The sequence below is a fragment of the Notothenia rossii genome, assembly GCF_949606895.1.
Source record: "Notothenia rossii genome assembly, chromosome: 11".
Classification (NCBI taxonomy): Eukaryota; Metazoa; Chordata; class Actinopteri; order Perciformes; family Nototheniidae; genus Notothenia; species Notothenia rossii.
This window is the reverse complement of record NC_136910.1, coordinates 36,462,392-36,483,822: the sequence shown is the minus strand read 5'-3', so window position 1 is coordinate 36,483,822 and position 21,431 is coordinate 36,462,392. Positions and strand designations below refer to the sequence as shown.

Below are 21,431 nucleotides of genomic sequence, written 5' to 3'. Positions count from 1 at the left end.
CTTTTAATTAGTGTATTTAAAATCGATGCCTTTAAAACTGTTAACATTATAGTATTTATGCTTTTTAAACAATTTAATATTTATGCATTTTAAACAGTTAACGTCGTAGGATTTGCCTTTTAAACTTTGAACAATGTATTATTTAGGCCTATGCTTACTCTCACCAGGAGATGTTACATAGGATACAAGGCCAAGTGTTAAACCTAGCAGTACCATCATTGCCTTACCTCTGATGGCATTGGCTGATCCCGAGCCTCTGCAATCAGTCCATCATAAACTTCCTGTCTTTGGTTCTCAGTCAGGAAGGGAAGACTTTTGAATCTTGGATCCATTGCTGAACATGCATGGAGAGTTGCCTTGAGGTCAATGTACCTCTTCTGAAGATCCCCAGACATGGCAGCCTTCATCTCTTTTATGACTGCAGATTCACCTTCGATCGGTTTCAGTACATTGATCAGTGTGTCCTGGAGGGTTGCGATGACTGACAGCGTGGGGGTCTTCTCCTTGGACATGTACTGTGTAGCCTCCTTCATGGGCTTCAGCACGCTGACTACTTCTTCAGCTGTTGTCACATCTGACTCAGTCAGTGTGCACAGATCCTTCTCGGTCTTCGTCACCTCACTCGAGAGCAGGGCTGCTCAGATGGCCGGTTGTTGCTCAAGGAATCTTTCCAGCATGTCGTGTTCACTGTTCCACCTGTAGTTAAATAAAAGTAAGAAAGTTTATTTATAGATTTATTTAAATGTATTTATTAATGACAAAATAAATTAGTCATAAAAACAAAATAAACAATTGAAAAGTAACTACGCACAAACCTTGTAACCACGTCCGTCATCAGCTTGTGTTCTGGTAGTTGTAGAAGGCTCTGTTTCTCTTTCAGCATGTGGTTGGCTGTGGTGCTTCGTCTGAAGAAGTTCACAATGCTTCTCACTCTTCCCAACAGGCGTGCGACTGCTGTGATTTTGAGGGCACGTTGTGCAGCCAGATTTAGGGTGTGTGCGTAGCATTTGACGTGAAGTGCTCAGCTGCTAATGTCATATTTGACGCGTTGTCAGTGACAATTACTGGATCCTTTTCTGTGATTTCCCACTCAGCGAGGGTCTTTCTTAGATGTTCTGCCAGGTTGTGTCCGGTGTGGCTCTCGGGCATGTCCCTGGTTTGTAATACATACGTAACAAGCTCCCATTCGTCGTTAATAAAGTGGGCCGTGATGGTGACATATGCTTCAGTTGTTCGCGAGGTCCACCAGTCGCACGTCAGGGCAACTCTCTCCGCTTTGCCCAGGGAGGCTTTGACGTGTGCCTTTGTCTGAGCATACAGACTGGGAACGCAAACCTTGGTGAGGTGTTGGCGGGTTGGAACAGGATAGCGGGGCTCCATCGCGTTCACCATGCGCCGAAAGCCTATGTTTTCCACCACGGAATAAGGTCTCAAATCCTGACAAATAAAGTAGGCAATGGACTCTGTAATCTTCTGCGACCTTGGTGAAGTAGATGGGAACTTGTGGGAACAACCGCCATCGCTGTCCAGCACGGTTTGTTTTGGGTCACGCCGCGGCCGCAGCTTCTTGAGTTCCTCAGTTAGCATTACCTTGTCCGGGTGGTGACGTTGTAGGTGGGTTCGTAGGTTAGTGGTATTTCCAGAGTATTTCACGTTTGTGTGACACAGCTTGCAAACCGCCATAGTTTTATCTAAATTGTCGGTTTCCTTCTTCTTTTTAAAGCCGAAGTGCTCCCACACATCTGCTTTTAAGCACGAAGTTGCTGGGTTAATGTTTGCCGCCATTCTCCTGAACCGCTTCGCACTCACTGCGAGAAGAAGACACCGGAATCTGTGTATCTAGAACAAAATATCGATATATATCGCAGGATCGATTAAATTGCACAGCCCTAGTAATAACTACGTTGGTCCATTAGTTTAACAAAATCTGCATCTAAAATTGTGGCATAGATCTACATTATTTTCCGCTGTGCAATTCTCCATTTACTCAACAATAACACATTATTATCCTTGTGTTTATTTATTTGTTTGATTAATAAACACAAGTTGGAGTCCGTCAGGACCGAGGGTTGGAGCAGCTCATTTGCTTTAGAGAATATTACACCCGGAAGTAAGTATTCTCTCCGCTTCAATTGACAGACCCAAACCCCGTGATAGTCCTCAAGCTCTGTGATTGAATGTGTGAGTGTGCTCCGAGGGTTACGCCGAGCGTCGAACAGCACTTGAAATGGGATGGAACCACAGCATCCAAAACTGGATTTGAACGGGTCCACACCGTCCCCCCCTCGCCCACCCCGTCCCCAGAACTACACATGCTCGCTATTGTGTTTCGCAACATGTTCTCTATGCTATGGCACGTCTCTACTGTGAATTGTAGTTTTAAAAGACGTTTTCTTATTTCCCATAATAAGGAGTTGCCAGTATTAAACTGTGTACATCCCTGGAGGTTTAGGGGATAGGAAACACTCACATTCAAAACATATAATTAATAAATGGGTGAAAATTGCTTGTGTCCATAATGGGCAGCATTAATATATACCCACATGACAGCTAAGGTCAGAAGAGCTTTATTTAACAGCTGGTCTTATGTCTGTGACCCCTCCTGTTGTTAATTGATAAGCCTGAAACATGCACTTGTCAAGGTTCAGAGGCAAATGTTGCAATATGGCAGTAGCCATCGATCATCTTAAGATAAGATATACTTTATTGATCCCAAGTTGGAAACATTTGCGTTACATCAGCATGTGTAACAGTTGTAATTATGCAGTGGTGTTTATTTGTAAATCATTTAGTATAATCACACAAATTCTGTGTTTTATATTTAATAATTCTGTGTTCTTTATTAATAACTAATTATCTATTAGTAGAGAATAACGAGTAATGAATATACTTTATAGGGATCCTATTAATATCTAATAATAACAATTATGAAATTCAATAACATGCTTTAACCACTAGGTGTCCCTTTATATCAGCTGTGCACCTTTATGGTGTAAATACAGCCTATCTACCAATTGGATCAAATATAAAAGTCAGCCAAATTAGTGTTGATATTGCCAGGAGACGTATTGTGTGAAAAGAAATGTAAGATGTTGTTTAATTGCTGATATATTTATGATCCACGTCACGTTTTCAGTTTTGGCGGCAGTTCCTCATGTTTGTCTAGAAGTCTTCTCATCAGGGCTCTATAAATAGAGAACTATGGCAGATATGTAATATTTGATGCAGCCGCACCGTGTATTACAATGCTGTTATGTGATGACTTTCAAAGAGAAAAACAAGCACACTCAGAATAAAGTATATATATATTTTTTTTTAAATGTTTTCGGTCTGTTTTCGGTATTTGTTAATGACGATGTGATGTGAGATGTGAGATGTGAGACTGGAATTCCACAGGTTTGGAATTCCAGTCTCACATCTCACATCTCACATCACATCGTGATGATAACGTATCTATGCCACCATTTTAGATGCAGATTTTGTTAAACTAATACGTTTGCGCTGTGGACCAACATTATACATTGACGGGGAAGGGGGTAGCAATAAAGATAACACCATTAAACAGTTACACAACATAACAGAAATAATATCGATAGCACCGTCCCTAGCAACCACCTTGGTAACAATGAAAACGTTGAATGGACACAATTTCCTGAAGTAATCTTCGTAATAACTAGCAAACTAAAGATCATGTACATCCACTGCACACATAATCTGAAATAACAACTAATATTTCTCGCATCAAATGACATCAAAACGCATTTTAATAGCCAAACTAACCTTAAAATAGGCATTTTCCACCGAGAATAAAACGAAGTTCGGCCATATTTTTTTTTTCTGCAAGGAGAAATTTGAAGATCACGTTAATGGACGCCAGCCATTGGAAATGAATGGTTTAAAAAAACGTAGGGGTCTTACAATTTCAGAGGCGTTTTTGTAGAAATACTACGTCCCAAGTTGTGGACCAACGTAGTTATTACACGTTTTTTTGTAAGACTGGGTTGGCTTTTCCGGTCATTACCCGTCCCCTTGTGTATTATGAAGGTTTTTCTGCATGTAAACGGTCTGCAGAGTCAAAAACCCTCAAAGTACACCATGTAGGAGTAAAAATCTAACACAGAAAATACCTGTCTATGCTGCCCCAGAACGCCTCGTTGGAGATTTCTCATTTTCCATTGTTTACTTCCTGGGTACTCTGACGTGGGGATACCCAGAGGCCACACCCTCTGCCAGCCTTTCACGAAACAAAGCTTCCCAAACCTTTCAGCGATTCTGATATGTACAGCGTAGGGCACTGAAGAACGATGTTGTTCCTACTTTGTTTGGACCAGCGGGAGATTCGGGTACACAACCTTTAATTATTCATTGTTGTTTATGTATTTATGATGTTTAAAACAAACAAGGTATCTACCACGACTGTTTAAATGGGTAAACGTATTTCGGGCTGCTAAGTTGGGATGGTGGAGAAATGCTCTTCGCAGACCCATTCTCACAGCGTTATAAACCTTTTCTTACTCAATATCAAGCCAGACTTATTGTTTTTACTTCGGCTGTGAGTGTTTGTGTGTGCTCAGGATGAGTTTCGCTTGTTATCGCTGTATCGCCGACACGGAAGCCTGTCTGCTCACGAGCAGCAACGAGCCTCTCAATGTCCCGACCAATCAGAGCACACTGGGCTCACAGGGAGGGTGGGGGGGGGGGGGGGGGGGGGGCAGGAGCTCCAACAAGCCGTTTAGGATAGAGAGTGAATAGCGGTGAATACACATACTTTACAGAGATGCTGTATAAGAAACCAATGTGAGTTTGGAAAATTGCACGGTATAAATCTATTTTAGTAGACCTCAACAATGGAATTATGATCAGTAGAAATGGCCATGACATGGGACCTTTAAGCAAAAACAATTCTTTAGAACCCAAAATGTCCTCAAAAGACAGGCTGAGATTGAGGTGCTCCCCAGTACTGCTTTACATGTACACACATGCAAAAAGGCAATAAATGTTCTCATTTTACTGAGCACATTTTACACATAGATGTTCTGCAATTCTCCCACGAGTGTTGCAACTCTCCTGCTCCTTTGACAGTTGATGCAAAGCTGGACGCTTTGCTGAGTCAAGCGCTCATAATAGACCACTGTGATTTCTGAGAGCCTGGCGTAAAAAATTCCCACGGTCACGGCCTTCACTTTCGGAGCTCAAACCGGGTTTAATGCCGTCCCTTCTGCTAGCAGCCTCTGCAGGAGACATGGCATCCCATAATGATCCCCCCCGACTGCTGCAGGGTTTCACTCTCCTCATAACTAATACCTCTGCTGAAGATGGACTCAGGATGCAAAGAGGCCTGACAGCTGTGAATAAACATGCCAAGCTATGTGTCCAGACTGTTTGCAAAACCCGGAAACAAGCAATTCTTAGACAGGTGGAATCCCACAAATGGTGAAGTGTGATTGTTTTCCAGACATCTGGGTGTAGGATGACATTTCGTCCCCTAGTCTATCTCCCAAACTGGACCACAACAAAACGAGTATTCACAGAAGGGCTGCTTTGTTTTGTTGCTCCTCAGATGCCCAACATCACATTATATCCTCAATAAAACTGCTTACCCTTAGCTTGCATAATGGCCCTTTAGATATTATGTAGCTTATTTTTGCATCTCTATTAAAATGCACTGGAATGATGTCTGTGTTTTGAAGTGGTTAGTGAGATATCACAGCCGGCTGTCAGAGCTGTTTCTGTTTGAGATTCTAGTTGACAACTGCACACCTGTGCAGGTACTGAGTAGCATCTCCATGTCAGACAGGCACGGCTGCACCTTCTCTGAAAAAACACCTGAATCTGAACGCTTAGTGACAACAACAAATGGTAAGGAGGAGTTTAGGGGCGTGGAGAAGCGTCTGGATTTTGGTGCAACTTTATGACTAACGAGTCGCCAACTGGATTTCTAATTTAGTTTTGCAATAGCATATGCTGTGAGACTTTTCCCCTTTTATCTCATAAAGAATTGAGACTCCAACAACTTGAAGAAGTGCATGTGTGTGTATTTGCAATAATGCAGAGAAGAGAAATCTATCTTCTTGATTTATATTTTAGAATATCTTTTTACCAAGACCTGAAATTATAGATATTCATATCTGTGCGAGCAAGTGAGTCAGAGAGAGAAAAAGAAATTGAGAAAGGCAATTATTTGTGAAAAAAGACATGCCTTAATGAATAAAGCAGGATTCAGAGGGTTGTAGATTCAGGTAGATTTAATAGAACAGAAGGAGATGGAACTGGAAGAAAAATGAACATGGAAAAAGAAAATCAATTTAGCACAAAAAAGAATCTGAAGCTGATGGTACTGAGGTGCTTTTATCTTATTTCTCTCTAAACTCAGTAGATTGATATTATCTGGTATCTGGCAGCTAATGGAAAAATGTGCCCTACCTCAAAGGATATCACATAGTGTTTCTTATCACCGTTAATACATGTAAAGAGTTTAACTCTAGCACTGTCTGTTGTAGGTGTGCCTTACTTCCTTAAATTCATACATTAAACAGCTTGTCCCAGCATAATGTTTCCTTGATTAATGTAATGCGTCATGTTGTACAGCATGTGTGCTTCTGCTTTGTGCCATATTGTCTTTTTTTAAAACAGCTGTTGACTGTGTTCTTTGTATATTTGAGCCAATGTTGTTGTTGGACGCCTGATATTTGTTTTTCCCGTGAATTACTGAGTACATTTACATGACATGACACTTCCTGAGTCACAAGGCCAGACTAACCTGCTGGCAGATTACATTTGAGTTAAGATTGTGTAAAGATCTACTAATGCACACAAAACTGAAATATGCACCAAAAGCAAAGTCTACTGTGACACTCTACAATCCTCTTTAAGACCGAGTCTCAATGGACATCATCTGACTTCAGCAGCAATCAATGTTTGTGTCTCTAGAATCAGCAGGACTGCAAGTATGTTATCAGTGGGGGTTTGTTCTTAGAAGATGGAGGCGGTTGTGATTTTTATGGACAGAATCTCAGAGTGCAGGAGGAGGCAGATCATTTCAGGACCTGATAATTGTATCTCTTTGCAGAAGATGTGTTTCTTCTGGCTTCATCGACCTGTGACGTCCAGGAACAGTTTGTGAGGTGTTTGGGGTTGGAGTCAGCAGCTCTGAGGCAATAATACGATCAACTAAATGTCCCACTTTTGATTGGGAGTATGTTTGTTGCCCTTACATAAAGGAGTTCAAAAATCTCAGGAAATTGCTAACAAGGCTGAGATGGGGCATGAGATCGACAGGTTGATTGGTGTATTTCCACTAGAAATGCCTGAATGTTGTGGTGAGGGGTGATCCTGAAAGAAAATCTGAAGGTACCACCTCTTGTTCTACTTGAGTCTCACCCTTGGTCTTCTTTGGGTGGTGCGCCTTAGAGACAGGGTAAAGAGGTCAGACCTCCAAGGGGAACTGGAAGAAGGAACGCTCCTCTTTTTCATTGACATCAATTGTCTACTGGACGACCTTTGTTTAGAGGTGCAGAGGTTTTCCACGCATGTCCAACTGCAATGAAGCCCTGGCATCTGGCTTGAGGATATCTTGGTTTCCCTCAGGAGGAGCTGGAGAACTTAGCTAGCTAGTCGGACATCTTCCTGTTTAACCCGCGTTGACCTTGATAAAGTGGATGAATGGACTCAAACATGCAATAAGAACCAGTAGAGACGCGATTTATTTGTATATATTGATTGTTGTGTTTTTATTTAGGTCTTAATGTGTGCACAAATGTGTCATTGACTGTGTATACATATTTGCACACATATTTTTATGTTTTATGTACATTGGTTTTCTATTCGGGATTGTGGGAAACAGTATTTCGATCTCTCTGTCTGTACACACAAACTGGAAGATTGACAATAAAGTTGACTTTGACTTATTTTGATGCAGTAGCTACAGAAGACCAGAATATACCCATGCAAGAAACATTTACTTTTCGATGCTGATCATCGGCATTGATAGACACACTAATATGAGTCTACTAATTGGCACGCTTGCTATGTTCTTATGCTCTTTTTCCCACCTTTGGAAAAAGATTCTTCTTCTCTAGCGTTTCTCGGAAGCCTCGAGGGGAACTGGAATCACAACCTGAATAGATTTCCGAGGTGGTTGTGGTAAAGTGGTTGCACCTTTAGAAGCACCCTACAAAGACTCATCACAGAGGTGTCACAGATAGATGCTGACTAACACTGTAAAAATACCTGAGGGTGGATTATTCCTTAAAAACCTAATTCATCCCGATCCCTGCCTCGGCGCCATTAAAGATGCATCAGCCAAGTGATTTGATCCAGCTCAGATTTGATGATGAAACATCTTTGTTGTACTTCTAGCAACGTGTGCTTGGCATTTCCTGATCCAGCTGTCATTTGATGTAATGGTTTGTGACACCTTGCACAGACAAAAGTAATGCGGAGTCAGCCCTGAGACAGAATCAGTTTGACTTAATCAGGGGGGGTCAGAGACATGCTGCTGGAGAACTACGGGTAGAAAGGAGACCATTGAGTTCCAACATTTTAGACTAAAGAGAGGTTGTCTTTTTGTTGAGGACCATTTACAGCTTATGTTAATATTTGTCACATAATATTGTAGGAAATATTTTGAGTTTAATAGATTCCCTCTTTTGGATGGCGACACTGTGATTCAAGTAGTGAAGATGATTGGGAGTAAGAGGGATAACGGTCCGAGATGTAGGGCACGTGTGTGTGTGTGTGTGTGTGTGTGTGTGTGTGTGTGTGTGTGTGTGTGTGTGTGTGTGTGTGGGTGTGGGTGTGGGTGTGTGTGTGTGTGTGTGTGTGTGTGTGTGTGTGTGTATGTGGGCCTGCTGGTACCAGGGGAGTCGCCTGGTGACAGCAGTGAGCAGTGTCAACCTAATAGCATTAAATTAGTTATTCTCCACATCAGCCAGTCTGTCTCTAGAGAGAGAGAGCAACTTTATTTATACTGCACATCTCAGCACCAAGGCCATTCGTAGAACTTTCCATAAGATATTGATACCATTGAGACAAAGTGCAAGAGAAACACATTATAAAAAGCATTAAAACAGTCTTTAAGAATAGAAAATAAAAACAAGCTAACATAGAATAAGACAGGTATAAATTACAAGATTGAAAGTTACAGTGTAGTCCAATCCAATAAATGGAGAAAAAGAACAGTGACTTGATGTATCTGAAATATATTTTGGTGTTTTTCAGCATGCCCATGAGTGATGGTTTGACATTCTTACAAGTTATTGGCCTTTTGCAGGTATTTTTGATATATCGCAACATGAAAAGCACAGATACAATTAATGATGGCCAGGTCACACCAGAATTGTAGATAAACATACAGTAAATGTATGATATTTGGTCAATTTGAATGTTTTAGGAACAGGCATATGAATGTGGATCCCACATGATAAAGCATAATCATACATGTATGTTGAGATAGAGGTGCTCATTTAAAGGAACTGTTTCTATATACTATATTAAGTTAATAATAGACCAATGGATAAAGAAAAAAGAGAAAGGAATGAAGACAAAAATTAATTATTCACAAGGTTGTAGGCTTCTTTTTTTGGAGGGAGAATTCATTCTGAAAAAGGATGTTAAATTGCTGCGAGCGATATAACCTCATTATAATTAAATGTTTCTCATAGGACTGGTTGGAGATCTGTCTTGCTTAGCAGGCTGCAAAAATAGTTTCCTGCAGGCCAGAGACGCCTCCCTGGTTCGACTCTCCTTGGCATCAGAGTCTCCACTTGAAGTTTAATCAGAGGAAGCTTTTTGACCTGATGGGGAGGTGTTGATGTTGAAATGACAGTGATGAATTACCTCCATGTGCTTTGACCTCAGGTGGTACATTCGCACTTCCATAATTTAATATTCCCTTTTTTGAAATTCTATCTTTTTTGGCAGGATGCAGCAAAGGTGGATGATTCCAGGTGACTCTAATCAATACAAAATCAAGTTTGGCCGTGCAGGCTCCCTGGTGCTCTCAAAATGTAAACAGCAACAATAATAAGGTATTAGAAGTCATTACAAGGGCTCAGGGGCAAAACAACAAGAACAATATAGAAAGGGCAAACTTCACACATCCATACACACACTGCATTATAGAAACAGGATTACAAATAATTTAAAAACCATTTGAATGACACAGAGTGAAGTATCTCAGGCAGTGAATGTGGTCAAGGACAGTCCAAGGAGCCAACCAGTGGCTATTTTAGTGGCTATTAAGGTCAGTGTCTCAGTCTGCAGAGAGCTGCAGGGAAGGGCCTTGGACTCCTGTTTGTAGACCATAAAACCAAATACGTCACATTATAATATATAAAGCCAGCGTTTGTAATCAGTATGCAGAGGTATGCATGTACAAGTCTTTCTATGCTAATTCATGCATACGTTTTAGAGGCTGGATTTGCATTGGCAAATGACCGAGCTTGGAATCTATTTTGCCATTTCACGAATGATTTAATGGCAAATAAAAGCACAGGAGAGGACGGCGGGACCCTGCTGCCGATAGCTTTTGCCTTGAAATTATTTGATCACCTGATTCTGTTAGACATAAGCTGAACGAGAGCTGAGAGATGTGGTCTCTCAGAACTGATGACTGAATCAAACTGACATATATTCATAATAATATCTTGTCACATTTTTTAAAAGGGCTAACAATGCAAAAAATAATATTTTGACTTGAATCTATTGCACAATGCATTAGAGTTTGAGCAAACTCATAACTAAGACCATGTGTATAGTTCATTTCTTAAAGTAATAGCTAATTCATATAGTAATCATATATTCATTTTGCTTCCCAGTGAGATGCTCTCCGGTAGGCAGTGATCTGTCCGAGTCTGCCTGGGGCTTTGTGTGAAAGTTAAGAACGGATAGCTGTTATTCGCTGCTGTTGACAGTGTGGGAGCAATAACGAGTTTGCAGTCTTGATTCAGACTATTGAGCCTCTGTGTTATTATTTTATCACCTTCATAAGTATGGACAGAACTCGAGTGCTCACCCTCGCCTCCTTTGTGTGCTATAAATGAAGCCTTCATTTTCTAGGGAGGTGGCAACCCAGGAGCGAATTGCAAAGCAAAGCGAGGCTGATGGGAACCAATCTAAATCACAATGTTGTCATTATTCTAAAGTTATTACATTGTGCAATCACCATTTACTTTATAATAAGTTAAAGCAAATAACAACTACCCATGTCATGAACTTATCATCAGCAAAGATTTGTGAGGAGAGGAGACAATGTGGAAGAACCACAACAACACTCAGAGAAATATCATAACAAATGGTTTGTTGACAGCTAACGGAACTTTCCAACTCTCCAAGAATTCCCCAATTGAACCTGAGAGCAAACAATATTGTTTGTGTGCGTTCATCGACCTAGTAAGACCTCTTCAGTATATGACTTTTTCATTTTGTCTCCAAATGCCAAACCATAAAAGACCTCCATCTCCTCTTGCCACTCCACAAGCAAACCTTGCTCTGTGATCACGGGGGAGTGCAACTCAATATCATGATCCAAGTTCATGTCCTTCAAAGCATTATCAGCAGGCAAGTACTGTCTCTTCTGCCCAGATAAATGAAGACGTGCTGTGCTGGTGTAAAAAGTTTTGCGAGTTTGCCTGTTGACTTGTAAATGCTTTTTTCTTATGTGGTTTTATTAGAAAGAGGCAATTTAATTTCCTCAATGTTCTTCTTTCTGTCAAAGAGGATTTTTACCTTGGTCTGCCTTTTTTTACCTCGCTGGTTTAAAGAATCAACCATAACAGTGACGTCAACCATCAATCAACAGAGTTTTGATACCTTAAGTTTGGCGTTTTGGTTGACATCCTCCAACCAGCATTTACAAAAGAGGATCGAGGCAAATACAACCAAACACTAAAAGATACGTTTTCAGGCGACCACATCGTTACAATTAGCTCTAAACACAAGGATCATTTAGAAAATGAAGAAAATATTAAAGAAGACTTGAAAATAGCGATTGAGACTTAAATCTAACTTGTAAATTGTTATTTGAATTTAAGTGAGAACCAGGGTCATTTTCTCTCTTTGTTTGCAACCAAAATATGTGCCCCCTGCTGGACATTAGAGATTGTCATTAGTCCACGATAGCTTCCCCTTTTAGAGACAGCAGGTCGGACATAAGGTCATGTCTTTTTGTGCACCGAAACCATTTACAATATTCAATCAAAATATGATATCCATTGTTGGGTCTTTGCTCATGTTGTCAGGGCGTGCAATCACGTTTTTCAATGTTAAACACTTGATAAATAACTAATATTTTTCCCAGACACCGATTGTTATTTAAAAATAAACGCATTAAGAATACACTGATGAATTTTAGAATTGCAGCATTGCACACACACTTCTAGCGTAGAAGTAAGTATGAACAATAATTGAAATAAACAAACCATTATCAGAAGTGAGCTCAGGGTAAATTAAGTGCATGATTTAACCTTTCCTTGTTTGGGGAAAAAGCTGTGCTCACACTGAGTCTAGTGGAAGTAATTAACGCTGTTAATATGGGCCCGTCCTTGGCTCCTGCACCAGGTCTGTGTGACCCCCCCTCTCTACAGGGGACCACCAAAGTGAAGAGGAGAGGCCCGTGGCTTCAAAGCGGATACTCCGGCATCCTGAAAATAGAACAGAGCTACTGTATGCGAGTGAAGGGGGAGGGGGAAAGTGCAGGACCATATGCTCTTCCTTCTGGCCTTGAAACAAGATGATTTAATTAAATCAAGTGCTAAGTTCTACATGAGCTGGACAAAGCTTCTCCCGCTGAGAGGAGGTTCAAAGTCATATAGTTATATTCCTTCTTGGCACATAATTCATCGATTCAATGCCCAGAGTTATTCCTCAAAGCTATCTTGCAAGTTAAGATGTCATTCACACTGTGTTCTGTATGTTAATATGGTAAACTTTAATCTTTTTAACTTAACATTTTGTATTCTGGAGCTATCTGAAAATCTTCTGTGGGACTGCAACAACAATAGTTTCTAACCCTCATGACAATTAGCTCGGAGGAATGACAGCACGAAAAGACTAATTCAATCTCTGCATGCTAATAATATCTGCTGACACTTATTTGAATATTATTCTAAATATGAACCAAACTCATGCTTTATTTACCTGCATTTCTAAGGGGAAAACACCACCGGCTGTGAGTGATGTACAGTGTGTACACATCAAACATTTCCCTGGCTTCCCCATCACTGCTTTCCCTTTTTTTCCCCCTTCTAGTCTTCCTTTCATTCCTTTCCCTTCTGCTCTTATGTCTCGTATCTACTCCTCCCAAAATAAATTATCTTATGATCTATTCCTTATTAATCTTTTTAATCACATTAAAATACAGACATCAGTGTTTAATTAATTACATTTGTTATCCAACGCTTCAAATTGAATGAATGCAAGCTTGTGGAATTACTGAACAGACACAGCTGCGGTTAATAAACGTAATTAATGTTTGAGATGAGATTAAACGCTCTTTTAAAGGGGACATATCATGCAAAATGCACTTTTGTACGTCTTTTATACATGAATATGTGTCCCCGGTGTTCCAGGGAACTCACCAAGTGTCAGAAAACACAACCCTCTCTATTTTCCTCCTTAGCCAAATCTCTAAAAAAGGGGCTGCAACGGATCTGATACAGACTGATCCAGATTTGAACACTTCTATGACGTCACATAAGTGGCGCTACGGCTATTGGGCCAACTCCACCAATCAGGAGGAGACAGCCACGGACGATGCCGTTCGAAAGCGCTAGAGACGCTGTAGTACATATGCCAGGCCTGTAGATGGTGCTGTTCTCACAGAACCAGCCCATGCAAAGATAGTGTTAAATTGAGCGAAATGAGGAATGGCTAAAATGCATGATCTGTTTGGTATTTTGAAAAATAAAAAGTATAAATATAGATTATTTAGGTATGGTCCTACACTATATTATTCAAATATAGCATGATAAGTCCACTTTAATGTATTTCCCCCCAAAAAATCAGAGGACTGTCACTGAGGCCTCTGCACACCCACGCAGGTGCTTTCACTCAGCCAATCAGCCCTCTGTTACAACCTTCCTTAAGGCTGGCAACAAAAAGGGAGGCCACACATATACGCCAATCAGATGTTTATTTAACAGTTAACTTAAAATACCCCTAAGTAATTGTGTGTGTAGTGGGCGGGCCCAGGCAGCCCTGATTGGCTCCCGGTAATCGGACACCTTTCTAAGATTTTAATGACAGCAAAATGCATTTGCTTTTAAGTGCTTGAGGTTGGTATCTTTAAGTTTAATCAGCTTGAAACACTTGTGGTGAGCAGCAAGGGCTTTGGCAAAATGTACTTGTGAAGAAATGCTCATAATAATCAAAGTCTCCTTTTACTCTTGAGATCCAAGAAGCAATTTCCCTACTTGTTTCCTGCAAGTATGCTTTCCATCTCTGAGTGCACTTCTTGGATATTTCCTTGGATTATTCTGTGTTAATCACAGTGTTTGGTTGATTCTTTTTCCTCGTCATATTTAAATATGGCTTTCAAATAAATGTTATCTTTTTTTTTTTTAAAGGGTGCTATTAATTTGATAGCAGAGCACATTGTGCTACATTCATGATGTGGTGTGAGGTTGTGGCAGATTTCAGCCTCTCTTTTTTTACTTTTGCATCATCTAATTGGATGAGCTAATGACTGAGGGCCTGCAGCTGTGAGCTGTGGGCGGAGTCCTTCATGACAGCACACTCAACGTGGCTTCAGGCTGAAATGTTATTATTTTTTTAAAAGGTCTTAAATGAATGTTAATAGTGCAGTGTTGTGTCTTCAGTGTGTGAGGTTACAGTAGATTCATTTGACTGATTATAGCAGACACAAGGTGGTGGATGGCTGTGGTGCTCTACTCTACATCCATCAGGTGTGTTAAATTACAATCTGCTTCACAAGGTGCGCCTTCACTTCTTGATGGAAATTAAGATGGCAACCTGAGATGATACCTGCTAACCATTTATTTGTTATCTTTTGAGGAATTATAATATAATACAAAATAATAAAAAAACTTTATTCATATCAAATGTTTCAAACGAGCAGTTTTCAAGTGCTACACAACTAATGATCAAAAGGGTGATAGCACACAGCATGAAAACATTTATAAAAAACACATCATACAGCACAACCCAAACCCCAAGGAACTGCAAGCAACACATCTAAAAATAAAAATGCCAGCCTTGTTAAATGTATTACAATTGTTGTACAGAACTAGCTGGCCACAGTGAGGAGATAAAACGTTATTGGTCTGTCCAGCTAACCTCAAATACTATTGGATCCGATAGCCTGATGTATTTTGTTCACATTCGTGATTGTCTAGCCAATACCCTTATGGTTGCGGTCATTATCAATCTTTTAAAACGCTTTTTTTATTGAGTTTCTCATAAGAAATTGACTCCAAATTAGGCTTACTGTGTCAGTAATAAAACATGATTAAAAAAACAAGATGGAGTTGACATAGCATGATACAAAATAAAGTAGAATTGACCCAGGAATAAGGCTTAATATATTGTTTTTACTTTAATGTTAAATAATGATGATGAAGCTCACACTATCAGCTTAATACAACAGCATGCAAGCCCAGCAGTGTGTAATGCTTGGGTGGCCAGCCCCTAATCACATTAGAGAACCGTATATCTTGAACTACAGCCTCTCTTCAATGTCAGAGTCTATTAGCGAGGAAAAGCCTGGTATTAATATCCCAATATGACAGTCCCTGTGTTATAACACTATCGTGTTCCTCTCAGCTATCTGATTCATATGTAAGTAGGTCAGTGGTGCCGGTCCTGGCTATGAATGGGCTCTGTTAGCTGAAGATCCACAGGCTCAAAGCAATTACACATTAGCACGGGGCTCCGTCCCAAATTTCCCTTCTAACGTCTGCAGCTCGACCCTGTAGCTCTTCCCAGACCACACATTAACAGCACTCCTTAACATTTAATAATTAAACTTTAATGTACTGTATAAAAGGTGTCACTGAATACTCATATATAATAGATTGTGTAGCTTTAAAAGTAATCAAAGAATGTGAGAACCACGATTATGGTTATTCAATTGAAGTATATAAAAGCAGCAGTTTGCTATCACAATAATGAATCCCACAAAGACATTTTTACTGTCATATTTTTGGATCATCCCATCCTCAAAATGGAATTGACATGACAATAAATCTATGGCACCAATATTCCAAACAACATTCCCTTTTATGTTGCAACCAGACGAGCTGCTATTTTAATTTATTTGAGTCCGCTTAAAATATGCTTGATTCATCATTTATTTTAAAAGAAACAATCTCCAAAGAACTGCTGACTGACTGTATTACAGAATCTATTAATCAACATTTTCTTTTGTTTAGTCAACGATATCTGATCTTAATTTAACTTCACAAAGCTGTTGTTCTTTGTGAAAGTAATTAACAGTAAAGACTCATTTTGGATGGGCTTTTCAAGTATTTTTTTCTCATTTACCTATATTTGAAAAACCTATAAACAACACATAAATGACACACACACACACACACACACACAAACACACATACACACACACACACACACACACACACACACACACACACACACACGCACACACGCACACACACACACACACACACACACACACACACACACACACACACACACACACACACACACACACACACACACACACACCTATATTACCTACAAAGGACCATCACAATATTCCTACCAAGTGGGGACCTCTGTTTTTGGTCATTTAAAAAAACACAGAAATAAAATACAAAATGTACTTCAAAGGGATTTCTTAAAGCCATTACACTGTGAGCCCACTTTTACATTTATAAAAAGAAATGGCCAAGAGTTGACTTTATTCCCGTCGTCACACAACACCTTCCGGAAAAGTCTGGAATTTCAGCTTATCCTTAAATCAAAGACATAAAAGCAAATTGCAACAAATATCATCATATCGAAGCATCAAAAATAGGATTATAAAAGAAAAACGTAATCAATATATAAACAAAATTGCAATCGACATTTTTACGAGATTTAGAAAAATGCAACCCTAAGATTTTTCACATTAATGCTAAAATGAAAAGTTAATAGCTTGCAGATCCTCCATATAAATAACCATAACAGGCTCATGCAACCAGTGTTTGAATCACAGTGGTGATGGTGTCTTTCAGCCTTTGAGGATGCTTTTCTTGCTAGAACGACGCCCATCAAGCAGCCGGAGAATTGAAAAGTCCTCTGAGCACCCACAGAGAGCCTCGTAGGGTGAGCGAAAAATATAAATTGTTAAATCCCTCATTTGCATAAACATATTTAGCCCTTAGAGAGAGTGAAGGAAAGTGAAACACGCACCATTTTTTTATCTAATGCTACTTCATTTAATTTGAGAGAGAAATATTGTGTTAATGGACATACATGTTCTTAATTTGTTAGTTAAAAAAGGATGTATGATTCTATAATAATAATACAACACTTTGAAAGGAGCTGTTCTGTAAAACAAGTACTTTTACTTTTGATACTTTGACTAAATGTTGGTGATGACACTTCTGTGCTTTTCCTTAGCTACAGATCTGAGTACCTCCAATTGTATCCTTGAGGAGCTCAGTTAGAACACTTCAGTGTTCGGTTGATATCTTTCCTCCACTTTATATGTTTCTAAAGCAGTATTTCTCTTAGCACATTTGCATGATGTCGCATGGTGACCTATTCTTCTCACATTTGAATATGCTCTTGTAACATTGTTCACATACTTGTTACACTTGGGTGCTGTTGTAGTCTTTTGACACATCACCTGTTGCCATAATCGGAGGTAGCTAAATCCTCACCATGCTGTTACTTTTCCTTCTTCCCATCCTCAAGCTACTTTGATGCCCCACTTATCACCACTGCATTGTAAGTAGTTCTGAGCTTAGAAAGGGGATTAGCTTGTTCGCTGTGGTTTCTCACCCAGGATGCTGCCTCAGTAGAATCCATGCATCAAATCCATCCGGTAAACTCGGAATTAAATATTGATCATGATATCACGTACAACAACTTTTTATTTATTATTTTTGTTTTGCTGCGCTAGGCTTAATGTGCGCTGTGAGAGGTTTTTCTGCTAATGAGACAGCAGAAGTGCTGCAAGTCATCTTCACCACCAAAGAGTTGATCAAAGCCTAAAGATTACAGATTATTGAAATGAGTGGTGCATGGAGGGGCCAAAAACAGGAATATCTTTTTAATGATCACGAGAAAGGTTTGCACAAAATACATAGTGTTACATATATATTTCCTGGCTTATTATAATGCAAAGAGTGCAGAAAAATGAGCTTCAAGTGATAGAAGTACATACATTAGCTGTCCAAAGACGCAGAGGCAGGGGTGTTCTTTGAAGGAGGCATCAGCGGAGAACAATCCTCGATGACAGCGTGTCTGATCGTGAGGCGCAGCCTTAGATCTTTTTCCTTTTGGAGCATCTGTGGAGCAAGTTGTTTGACACTTTCGAAACATACATGACAGTGTAATTAATAAGGCCTTACCTGTTATGCATCTTAAAGAGACCAATCATTAATTTAGCATATTCAACTTACATTCTCTCACACCTAAGAGGTTGTTAACATAAATACTATATTTAATATATATATATATATATTTATATATATATATATAAATTATGTTTATGTTGTCAAATGCATCCGTAAAGGACCCATTAACATGTTGTGTGTAATAGCATGTAGTATACTGATTTGACAAAGCTTTTGTTGTCCTGTGTGCATGTAAAGAGGGGGCCTCTTACACTTATGCTATGGTATCATTTAACATTTATTTTTTATTTTAAATAATACAATAAATATACTACAATAGAACATTGGCTTTGGTAGAGTTACAAGTTCATCATTTTCCCTCAACTTCACAATTGTGGACATGACCTTTTATTCATCCGTACCATTAGAAAAGGCATGTTTCATGATGAATAAAATGTGGACTAGAGATCATGTCACTACAAAATTATAACAGCAAGAGAAAAAAACTTTACAATTTCATGCATACAGATAGGTTTTAATGCTTCAAAAGAGATACAAGAGTGGATGGCCACAGTAAACTTGAATTTATTGACATAAAAACCAATATAACTTCTATCCTTTTATCCTTACACAGGTTTGACAAAGACTGTGAAAAACAAACAAACAGACAGACAAACGGACATCTACAAAATGAAATGAAACAAAAACAATGGCAGCATCACTGCTGGTTCTGGAAATTTACAAAAATGTTGTTTCTCCTTTTTCTTTTTGAGAGGAAAGTGTTAAATTTGGGTGTACTGCATCACAATGAAAAACAAAGTCAAAGATCTACAAGCATATTGAGTTATCTTAACAGAAATGGTTCAAGTCACATATTTAAAGATTAAAAAAAAAAAAACCTATGTATGAAGAGCGGTAAAATCCTGTGGCAGATACTAGTGGTCATAAGCATAGAGAGTGCATAGTTTAAACAAAGAGCATAATTACAATAAGGGCAAAAACAAAAGACCAACAAGCAATCTTTGATGCTGCATGAGCCAACGCTTTCATCTGATGACCTGCTTCTACTGTGAGAAAAAATACTTTTCAAGTTGTTTCCCATTAAAAAAAAAGATTTCAAGCCACCATGGCCCTTAAAGCTATATTAATATACCTGAAAACCTTTGGTGGAAGCGTTTAGGGTTTCATACACCAAACAAAACTTATCCCATATCCCTTTTTGGGTGCTTTGGCCCAATCACAACATGTCCACTTCTCAACTCCATGATGCAGCTTCTTAGAGCAATGATATGCAAAGCCAACCGCACCATCTTTCCTCTCGTTATTCCAACATTTGTACAAGTTTGTGCGGTCCGCTGAAGCAGGAGACAACATACGCCGCCATGCTGCACTGATCTGTGAGTGGATGTGTAGAGAAATGGCATGCAAACACCACTGCTGAACATTTGAAGAAAAACAAGTAAATAGATGCAGCAAAGATCCACCTGCGTCGGATGTGGTGGTAAAGAGTCAAGGGGGCTGCTGGCGGTGGAATATTATCACCACACATTTTCTTTCATTCAAACAACACAAATTAGAAAAACACATAGCACCACAGAAGAGAGAAAATAGCACCTAGGATTTGATTTCTTTGTGTTTTCATTTCAATGTGACATCACTTCCCATTGCATAGTCAGATAGATGTGTATTTGAAGAAAAGAAAAAATAGAAGCTGTTTATTAAGTTAATAATATTAACCACCAAGCTGGGTGTTCTGTTCAGAGGGCACAAAAGGAGGAATGTATTTTGTGTGGTCGTTCGTTATGCAAATCACATAATATCACAGAGCTTGTTTTCGTCTTTTATTTCCATTCTGTTCTTAAATTACAACAAGGTGTGCTCCACAACCGCAACAAGACAGGACTTCCCAATTTGTTTCTTTTGAGTTTTTTTAATTTACAAGTCGAATTTCCTCACTTTTGATATATTTCTACCATTTACCCCTGTATCCATCATATCCTACCTCACAATTAAAAGGTCACATGCATGTTTTGAAGCCAGAGGCAATACAAATTACCATGAAAAATATACAGAATGTACTTACAAACATACAAATTATTTATATATATTTATATATATATGGTCCATTCCAAGGGAATGGGGAGAGAATTATGCACAAACAAAGCTCCCGTAGTGAATGAGCGAACAAAACAACAAAGGACAAGTGGAATAAGCCGGGGAGAGGCGGGAAAACATAAGATCAGAACTGAAAGGAAAACAAAGAGCCAAATCAGATGGAGTCCGTGGCAAATGCAGCGAGCGTCTGGAACGGTTGGAGCTCTCAGGGTCGCCTTCCATGTCTAAATCTAAATGGAGAATGGTGGCATGGGGCTAGGGTTGTTTGTGTAGAAGGCAGGATCTGACATCCAGTTTCAAAACGTGCATGTGATGGAGAAGGCACACTGAGGTTTCAAGGTTATTTTCCTCTATTCCTATAGAATTTCACTTGATTTCATTTTTACTCATACTTGTTGCTTTATGGAAAAAAAAGTTACTTTTTTACAAATAGAATTGTCCTATTCTTTTTCAATAGTTTTTTTTTTTTCTCTGAGAAAACAAATATATGCTTTTTTTTCTCCATTTGTTCAGTAAACAGTCTTAGCCGATGAAACAGACAGGGCCCACTTCAAATCCAAACTTCTGCGCGGAGCCGCCAAAGTCGTTGAACATAATGTCCACAAATGGCACCTGTTCGACCTTTGGCGTGTTGATCTCAAGTACTGTCTTTTCATAACCCTTTTTCAACTGTGGAAGAGAGAAGAACACAGCAGGAGCGAGAGTTAGTGAGGAATAATAATTTCTTCAGAATAAAGAAGATCACACACTCTTTTTGACTGAGCCTCATCAAAGACAACAGAAACATAATTATCA

The 21,431-nt window shown here is 39.4% G+C and overlaps 1 protein-coding gene across 2 annotated transcripts in view; it reads right to left on the bottom strand.

Annotated features, from left to right (window-relative positions):
* Positions 1-19,035: 19,035 nt before the first annotated feature.
* Positions 19,036-21,431, bottom strand: part of col5a1 (procollagen, type V, alpha 1) — a 79,400-nt gene continuing 77,004 nt past the window's right edge. For both annotated transcript variants that reach the window (XM_079660450.1, XM_079660449.1), the window contains exon 66: positions 19,036-21,305. In XM_079660450.1, coding sequence (XP_079516576.1) covers positions 21,159-21,305 — 147 coding nt within the window. In that variant the 3' untranslated portion in view covers positions 19,036-21,158. The remainder of the gene's footprint in view (positions 21,306-21,431) is intronic.